This window comes from Pteropus alecto, unplaced genomic scaffold (genome assembly GCF_000325575.1).
Source record: "Pteropus alecto unplaced genomic scaffold, ASM32557v1 scaffold146, whole genome shotgun sequence".
In the NCBI taxonomy this organism is placed as follows: Eukaryota; Metazoa; Chordata; class Mammalia; order Chiroptera; family Pteropodidae; genus Pteropus; species Pteropus alecto.
In genome coordinates, this window is record NW_006442107.1 from 29896919 (window position 1) to 29906982 (window position 10064).

General features: G+C 36.1%; 1 protein-coding gene across 1 annotated transcript in view; it reads right to left on the minus strand.

The window, feature by feature from the left end:
• Positions 1-9230: 9230 nt before the first annotated feature.
• TMEM200C (transmembrane protein 200C) overlaps positions 9231-10064 on the minus strand; it is a 1868-nt gene continuing 1034 nt past the window's right edge. The window contains exon 2 of the mRNA XM_006920118.1: positions 9231-10064. Within this exon, the coding sequence (XP_006920180.1) occupies positions 9231-10064 (834 nt within the window).

The following is a 10064-nucleotide window of genomic DNA, read 5'->3' on the forward strand; positions in this document are numbered from 1 at the left end:
ACTTTCTGATATAGAAATTAAGTTTTGATATTTGTTGATTTTCTTATGTTTACAGTCTATGTCATAAGAACTATGATCTGCTGCGAAGCAATGGTTTTCTTACTACGCTTTATCTTTTGCTCACAGACCTCACAATAAGGCAGCGAGTTGTAGAGATGACCTTGCTTTATGTTTCAGTAGGTCCGCCGATGCACGTGTGTACACACACACATACCAATCACACCTCTGAGATCTCTGGTCAGAGATCTTTTGCAACTTAAAATCCCAGGTATCCTTCCATGTAACACTTTTGTTATCAATCCTAATTTTCATTTCAACAGCCCGATTACAAAATCTGTAATTCTAGGCTAAGATCAGGAAATCAATCTCAGGCATTTATATCATTTTTAATATATTATGGTAAAAATGTTCCAGATTTTAAGAGGCCCTCTGGCTCATCTCGACAATCCCCCTTTCTCTGCCTTTAGGATTGTATGGCATGCTTATAATCAAAAGATACAATGGCCAAATTATTTATTCTGAGCCCCAATCTAGTATCTTATTGCTGTCTTTCTCCTATGAATTAAGTATGATAAACGATATTGGGCAAAAGAGAAAGCATTAACATATAGATCTGCATTGCTGACAAAGCTGTTCTCCCTAATGTGCATAAATGAAATCAGAGAACATTGAGGCGAGACTGTGTCACTTCTGGGACCTCATCATTTTCAGTGGATGTAAAAGGCTCTGAATTCAACCACCAGCTCCAAGGGTTATAATTCAAAACAGCCTATTAGAACTGGAACTTACCATTTCCTTTCAAATGACTGTGGGAGCATGGCTAAATAATTATACATCTCAACCATTGTGTAAACCAGTTTAATTAACATTTTTCAGGCATGTCACATTTATACAATCACTAAATTTTCTAAAATTACGTTGCATTAGAAATCGCCACATATCAACTTGGATTATTTTTACTCATACCCCTAATCATGCCTGAAATAAGTATTTTCTTTTCATATCACTTTATTTATTTATTTTTATAATTTGGTACTTTCATTGAAGATGATTCATACTTACAGGCTGGCCAGATGCTCTATTCAATTTACTTGTAAGTGTTATGTTTAATTGCCATTGACTTAATCAAAGTTGGCACTTTTTTTCAAGCAGTAATAGCATTATTAAATTTCTTTTTCATTCACTTTATAATAAAAGAAATCTTGGAAAGCATTCACTCCCATATCTCAACTTAGTCAGAATACACCATAAAATTAAAGCAAGTTTTTAGTATCCAACATCTGTGGGATTTAAGAAATGAGGAGGTTACAAACATGCACTTTAACTGTGTTTGGCTTTTTGGAAGCACATTTCGAAAAGATATCATTCAATTTACTCTCTATTTGAGAAGATATAAAAAATTGGGTACAAATAATTACTATATTATTAGTAAAATACTCAAATTTCTTTTAAGACTCCTTTAACTCTATAATAATAATAACTATTATTATTATTACTATTATTATAAATGCACTCATTTTTTTCTAAAGTAGCAATCCTGAGTAAGACCAATAAAATCAAGAAATGTTCTCAGGCATGAAGCTAAAATGAAATTAGAAATACAAATGGAAGAAAATATACAATCAAATGCACAAGCACTGAAGTGATATTTTGTGCTCTAAAGACATTGAGATGTGTGGGTATATAAGCAAAAGGATTAGCATTTAGGTCACCAAATTAGTCTTTTGAATTTTCTTGCTCTATCAAGAATTTTATTTGTTTCCTGATATCATTTACCATGTCATATTAACCACAGCACTTTATCTACCAGTATTTCCAAATTTTAAACTGCTTACTCAAAAATATATCTCTGTTAAAGATTTATTTAGTGGCTCTGATAATAAAATTACAATTGATAATATCTGTTGAACTTTATCTGTAAGAAAAATGTTTCTGCAAAATTCTCATTTTCATGGATTATAAAAAAGAATAAACATATTTTTATTTTTGCCTTGACTGTGTTTATGTATTAAAAAGATTTTGAAGAAATCAAAATATGGGTAATTCAAAGAAAAAGTATTTATTACTTTAATAAAATATTTGTATTGAAAAGTAGATTTTGAGGGCCTATCTTTTAGTTTGCACCTTCGTGTGTAAATGAAGTATTAGGTTGCATTTTTACAGTGTCAAACCAGTATTCTAGTCGAATGTGGTTTCAGTGAATATCCACGAATGACTGGCTATTTAGAAATTAAAAAGCATAGTCTTGGTGCCAGTTCATAAAGAATACTCATATATTTTTCATACGTATTTGCAACTAAATAATCTTTCTGTTTACTATGAACATGGGTGTGAGAAAAAAATAGGAAAGGGATGCTTTATTAACAAAGATAAATTATTTTTGCTCAGATATCAATGATGTTACAAACCGATGTAGAATACATTCAGTTATCATGTCCGGATTCTGTAAAAATGCCCTGCGTACTAACAAAAATAGTCCCCAGGTTTATGCTGTTTCCAATCCTCACAGCACAGGGATCAACAACACAACATTATCCACCATGCTGGAAACATACAAACAGCATTGCCAACTGGCAGATTCCCCATCCAATTTTATCCACTTATACCACATATAGAGAAATGATTTCCAGAACTTGAACATTTCAATTAAATGCTTATATTAAAGCCACATATAATTCAGCAAAAATCATTCTTGCCCACAGCTAGCTTAGGTCTATATAAGAATATGGTCTGTTAGTTTCATGTATTGATACTTCTCAGTTAAGAAGTCCTGCTAGTCAAGGTCCATTGTTAAGGGGTTATAATTAAATAGCTAATGGTAGAGAATATCTAGTTTGAGTGTCTCGACACCCAAATTACTTTAATCTTAATTCCAAATATGTTTCTACTACTTACAAAGATATTTATCTATTAATAGATAGATGATAGTTGTTTTTTCAAAATAAACACCTCACTCTGACTGACATTATGGGGAAATTAGGGAAAAGACAAATATAAAGCGTCTTCTGATGATCTAGCTTATTAAATTGTGTCTTGCCTCTCTGCAGTTGCTCTTGCTGGTTCTGCTGTTTGATGTACTTTTCCCTACTTTTTGTACCTAGCTGGCATTTTCTTTATTTTTTGAGATTCAGCTGCAGGGTCCATATCATAACTCTCTCATAATTCTTACATTATATTGAAATTATTGGTTATGTGCCTGTGTCAACAATACTACTATAAAATCCTGTGGCCTGGAATTTTGTCTTGTTCATAGTTTAATTCTCTCCACCTACCACAATGCCTACTTGACTCATGATAGGCAGTTAAAAATACATCTTGAACTTATCCCAAAATGAATTATGTATTTTACCAAAAGGGCAGCAGCTTCAGCTAAAGCTGTTTACTCATACAGGTGAAATTATTTTCTTTTAAGTTATGTCTTTATGAAATGGAGTAATAAGGCATTTATCCACAAAACACAAAGCAATGGCCAAAGTCCTGCACTGAGACAAAGTAGTTTTTTGGCCTGTTTTGCTTTGAATGACCTAATACATCAGTTATAACAAATAACTTGCATATTTTTTTCCTTTGAATATATAGACATAGTGTAAAGATATATGAGCTTCTCAATATAAAGGCAATTCTTTGTAAATTTGCCCATGTTTATTATTATTAAAATTATTGGATGTTTAGCAATTTCTAATATCAAGTGGATTCATGTCAATAATGAGTTATGTTGAATTTCTTAAATATTGAAAAAAATACAAATTAATGTCCAACCATGTATTTGCTGAAAAAAATATTTTCTGAAGAGTAAAAGTTACTGTACTATTTCATTTTATGATACTTGTTTATTTCTTTGTCTAAATACAAATGATCTACAAACCAGAGTAACCATGTGCTCATTTGTGAAACATAAAGCTTTCTTAGTGACTCCAGTTTATCTTTTGTCTCTGCTCACAGTATTCTGTTTCTTCCACCTCTGGATCTGAGCACTGTTTTCCTCCCTTGTAACTGACAGTCAATCACCTTACTCTTAGTGGGACTGGGTGACAATGTGGAGTCAGAAGCACAACTAAAGCAGCCCAGGTTATTGAGACATGTGCTTAGTGATACTCCAAGTGAATCTGCATAAGCTTTTTTTAGTTTTTTGACTCCAACACCACAAGCAGAAAAAAAATTATTATTTTAGCAATGGATCAGCCAAACATTCTGTTTGTCATGCAGGGCCATACCATAGGCTAGCATTGTTGCTGGGATAAAGGTTGGGAGCCGGTTTAAAGTTGAATAAACATATTTTCAGATGATAGAAACCCTAAAATGCCTCTGGCTTGGGGCCAAGGGATAATTATAACGCCTACTGTGGTTCATGCCCATAGGGCCCTAACAGCAGCCCAGTGACATCACAGAGATATATATAGATGGCATACACAAAATAAGTTGCTCATCAGGTGTTTGGAGAGTGGCAGGTAGTTGTTGACTAAAGTTGTTAGTGCAAATAGACTCTCCAACTTGTGATGACTTAATATAAAAAACATAATTTTCATATCCATTTATCATTAATTTTGAGAAAAAAACCTAAAAGATGATTTCCCTAGAGAAAAAAGCCTCAGAATGCTTTCCAGAATTAGCCATTCAAAAATTTAATCTAAATATTCATTCAAAGATTTTTAGACCAAAAAAATTTAAAAATAAATAATAGTCTGGGTCTATAGAATACAAACTCCACAAACATAAATTCTATTCTTTATTTGGCTGTAAAATGTATTTTTACATCTTGACAAAAATACTTTTTCTGATCAAAATACAAATGCACATACTTAATTTACTCTAATTTTATGTAGTTGGGTTTTTTTAGGTTCTCTAACTAAAAAAAAAAATTTCAAAACTGCTTGTGCAAAAAGAACCCAAAATGACTAAAGATAAAACTAGTATAGAAAAAAACTTCTGTCTAGACAATTTAAATAAATCAACACGCACCTGCTCTTCACTTCAAGTCTTCAAGGAGCCTTTTTCCCTGCCTGGCCAGCTCCACTGACAGAAAGGGGCTGTGACCACGGGGGCTAGACTGATTTTTCTGATGGGACCAGCATCAATAAATGGAAATGGAATAATCATGGCCAAACAAAGCCAAGTAAGCCAGCTTGGGCACTCGTTCATGGTTTTATAGTATTTTGATCATGAGGCCATAAGAAGCATATATCTAGCTTTCATTAGTTCCATGTTCTATTGGGGGAATTGTAGCAGCCTAAGTCCTCATTTCTTAAGATCTCTTTTCTTTCTAATACACTAAATTATAAAGACTTTTCAGTACAGTACATTTATGGTTGTCTCTAACTGAGGAGTAATTTAACCTACTAATTACTTTTCTGTATTTTGCCTTACTAATAATAGTTAACATTTACTGGTTTATTTGTACCAGTTGTTCCAAGTTCTTTAAGTATATTAGTTTATTTAGTCCTCATTTGAATAATTAAGTCCATGAGCCAGATGCTATTTATTATCTCCATTTAACAGATGTGAAAATCCAGATACAGTGGTACGAAAGCCACTTTGAGCCACTATGCTATGTTGCCTTACACTTTGGATTTCTTAACATAACATTGTTCTGTTAATAAAATGAAAGGCCATACTTAGTGATTCTATTTTAAATTTTTTAAAAAATGTTTTATAACACTACGTGCCAAATCTATGGTAAGCACTCTACACAGGTATTAATTCATTTAATCTTCGTTCCAGTCCCCTAAAGTAGGTACCATTATTATTCCCTTTGTATGAGAAAGAAAATTGAGACACAGAGAAGTTGAGTAGCTTGCCCATGGTCACCCAGCTAGTATGATAGATATTTGGGGGTGGGCAATGCATATGCCAATTATTGCAATTATTTTAACATTCTGTCACTGCTATTTGCCTTTAAACCAATAACTCTTTCTAATTTTTAGCAATCTCATTTTTAAATAATGGGTGGTAGGAAGGGATTCAATGATTTCTAAGATCCCTTCAAATAGTCCTATTGATTTGGTACAACAAATCCTGCAGTCACATAGGAAGAAACCTTGTGTACGCCAATCTGAAGACTTAAATGTAAACTCTAGTTTTTAAACTGGCTGTGCATTCTAACACTTTTCTGCATATCTCCAAGAATGGTCTCTGGAAAAGGATCTAGCAGGAAGCTAAAAACGTAGAAAATATTTTGATAATCTCCAGAAATGCCAACTTCAGCTCAGCATCTGCCAATAGGTCCAGATGATACTCAACACTGTATAATATCTGACTCTACCATTCACCAGCTGTGTAACCTGGGCAGGTATTCAATTGTTCGGACCTCAGTGTCTTCTCTGTAAAATGAGAATAATAATAGTCCTACCTCAAGAGGAGCAATTGAGATACCACGTATAAGGCATGGCCCATGCTAAGTAGCAAGTAAAAATTTAGCATTATCATTGTAGAAGAACTTTTCTAAGAAAGGGAAGGGAAGATCATGAATTTTTCTGGTCATACTTGCAGAGGATTCCTTCTGAGGCCGAAAGCCCAGCTTCTGAAGATTTGGAAAATTGGGCTCATCTTTTTTTACCTTCAGGAACAAAAACAAATCAGTTAAATTGCTCAATGGTTAAGATAGATGTGACTTGATACTGAACTAAATTAGTTTGCCGAAGTTACTCAATTTCAGAGACTTTATGTCCTTGAGATCAGGATGAGCTAGAAGTTTTATTCGATTGGATTAAATTAACTAGGTAATCACGATTGTTAAGTCTGGTCAATTGGTTGGACTGGATTTTCTAAAGTTTGTAAGAGATATTATTCTGCCTACCCCTCTTTACTCAAAGAGGTAGTGGCTTTATTATTTACTAAATGTTTTAACAGTGCATTTTCTGAGGTCTGGAAATAGTGTTTTAGAGTACTGGAACCTGTTTTTCCTATGAAACAACCCATCAGTACATTATATAAATTACCTAGTAATTTAAACAACTCATCATACAGTATATAAATTACCCAGTATGCAAGGTAATAGAGAAGAAAGCCTAAGGAAATTTGAATTTTTTTCCAAGAGTGATAAAACAACTGAGAATATTGAAATTTAACACTACTTGGAGTTTTGATTACACTTGTTTGTCACTCTCACTTTTGTTATACAGAAGAACCAAATAAATTAATCCACAACTTTAAAGTAAGCTATTAGCTTAATGCAGATCCAAAGCAGGAATAAAGTAGGTCCTTTTTAAATTGATTACAGAATGTTACACTCACTGGTAGTTTATAAAGTATATTCACTTTGCAAAGTTGTATGTACAAATATGATATGATTATATCCAGGACAAAATAAACACTCTGAATTTAGGTAAAGCTTTTAGAACTGGAGGCAATCATAGAGATTATATTATCTACCAGAGGCCCGGAGGGATTAAGTGATTTACCTAAGGTTATGGGGATAATAAGTAGATATTACAGATTTTAGCTAAAGCTTTCTTGAGCTCAGGTTGAGGGAAGGCCCACTCTTCTACAACATATTCAGACAACATATTATCATGATAATAATTACAATAACTATTGTTTATTAAGTATATACTCTGAACCAAGTACTCTGCTAAGCTCTGTACATATAATTCTTTGTCCCCCACCTCATAGCTTTATGAGGTATGTCTAGTTGTTTCCATTTTATAGATCAGATGACTGAGATACAGCATTTGTGACTTGTTCAAGGCTACGCAGCTATCAAATGATGAAATCTGGGGTCCAGTCTCACTTCTGAATCTGCCCTCTTTCCTCTGGCCAGGCCACTTCAACCATGAGGACCAATACGAACACATCTTTGATTGGATTTTCCTTTGAAATCTGTATTTTAAACCTCTTGCGTGATAGCTTTGGCTGTGTGCAACTGCAGAATTTGATCCAAATGGCTGAAATAAATACTAATTCCTATAGTCTCAGCTCACATTCAAAGGAAGAGGGCATGAGAACGGGACATTATTTGTCTACTGTTCTTGAAAATTACCTCACTGACTTTTAATAAAATCAAGTGTAAACAATCTACCAAATTATTAAAACATTACCTTTTAGCCTATGTAGGCCATGGATTAAAGATCATGAACTTAAAATAAAAAATCTAATAGTCAACTCCAAGAGGATGAAAAGGAAATAGTAAGCCTGGTGCTCTGTAAATTAATACTTTGAGGTAAACTAGAAGTATTATAGAAAATTACTATTTACTTAATGTTTCATTCTGTTTGAAAGAGAAACTCTCAAATGTTCAATACTACTCTATATTTAAAAGTTTAAAATACACTGGAAATTGAATGATGATGGCGCTGGGCACTTTGGGGACAATAACTACAATCATAATAGCAGTGTCATAGCAAAATATTTTAGATTTACCGGCTGAACTGTTAAATTTTTAATATGTTAAAAGGATTCTTTCCAAGGCAAAACGAGGCAATATTATGTTTAACTGTTTGGAAACTTCTTTTATTAAAAAAGATGTTTAATATTAATGCTATTTTCAATACAGTTGTGATAATACTCAATAAAGTATCATGTACTTGATATAGTGAATTTAGGAATGTAACAGTCCACCTAGATATTGGCTCCCTCCTATCTCCATTAAGCTACGCTGGTAGCAAAATGTAAATATCTTTTTTTAAAAATAAAGAGGACTTCAGGTTGGATGAGCTGAGTGGGGTGGGGCAAGGAAAGTGCTCTTTCAGACATACTCATGCTTTTGGCTTTGACTTCATTTAGCATTATCATTTCTGAGAGAAATGAGACAAATCTTCCTGTGTTCCGCAAAAGCATAGGAGAAAAAAAGCGTGTCATTCACAAGCCACTATGGACAAAACCAGCAGCAGAGACAGGGGTTAGGAAAATTAGAGATCAAAAAACAAACAAACAAACAAAAGAATCAAGTTGGGATAAAGTGCAGTTACTGTCAAAAATATATTATTTTGATCCTAAGAAAATTAAGAGCATTTTATCTAATGAACTAGATTGCTGACCTTTTAATACATTTGGTTTTCATGAAACATACAATCACCATCGGACATAAAAGACTAGTTCGCCTTTTTAAAAAAATTGCTTGTAGTTATCTACAGAAATCTTGTGAATGCAATTCAAGGATAACATTCTGCAGCTCTTTGGGTATTGGATGATTTCCTCCGATAAATCCACAAGGAAAGAGGGGACTGTTAAATTCACTGATTCGAGTGGGCATTTCTCTTATTTTCTCATTCCTTTCTCCCATTACTCCCTCTTTCCTAAATGCTAGTACTTTCCGTGTCTCCATCCTCTACCCCTATGGCGTGAGACCGGGAAATCATGAATAGTTTCTCCTTGTTTGTAAACTGCCTCTGCACTGGCTGAGGTGGCTGGGCCGTGGGGGGCCGTTGGCTGGGATCTTCCGGAGGGCTCTGCTCCTCGGTTCCCAGGGGAGTGGTGGCCTCATAGTCTTGACTTTTACTGGCTACTGCGTCCACAGCCGACTCCAAGGAGGTGCCGGTCTCCCTCAGGGGAGTGTAGCCCTTATTGCTGCAAGTTGGGTCATCGGACTGGGAGCTCAGTGAGTCCAGCCTGGCGGGGAGTGAGTCCTCCAGCCGCAGAGGAGGCGAGAGGGAGACAGCTTTGGCCAGAAGGTTCGAGTCCAAGTCCGCGCTGCGCGACAAGGGCGGGGGCTCCGGGGAAAGTGCCGCCCGGTAGTCCGGGAGTCCGCTAGTGCTGCGGCGCCGCAGGGCCGCGTACCTGCCGGTCCTGGGCAGGCGACCGCCCTGCCCCCTGGCGGTGAGCACCGTCGCCGCGCCCTCAGGCTCCTCCAGCTTTCTGGGCGCCTGGCGCCTTCCGTCCCTGTCACCACGGAGGTCGGTCAAGCTCAGGTCGTGTTTACCCCGCGGGATCTCCCGGGAGCCGCGTTCCCCAGGAGACCTTTTCCAGCTGCAGCTTGCGCCCTCCACGACCCCGCCCGCGTCGCAGTCCCCTTGCAGTGGTAGCAGCGCGAAGGCGCTCAGCGAGGAGCCCACGAGGGAGCTGGCGGTGCTCTGGCGTCCCCAGCTCTCAGGTGGGCTGCAGGGCGCCGGGCTGCTGCAGCTGCTGGCGGC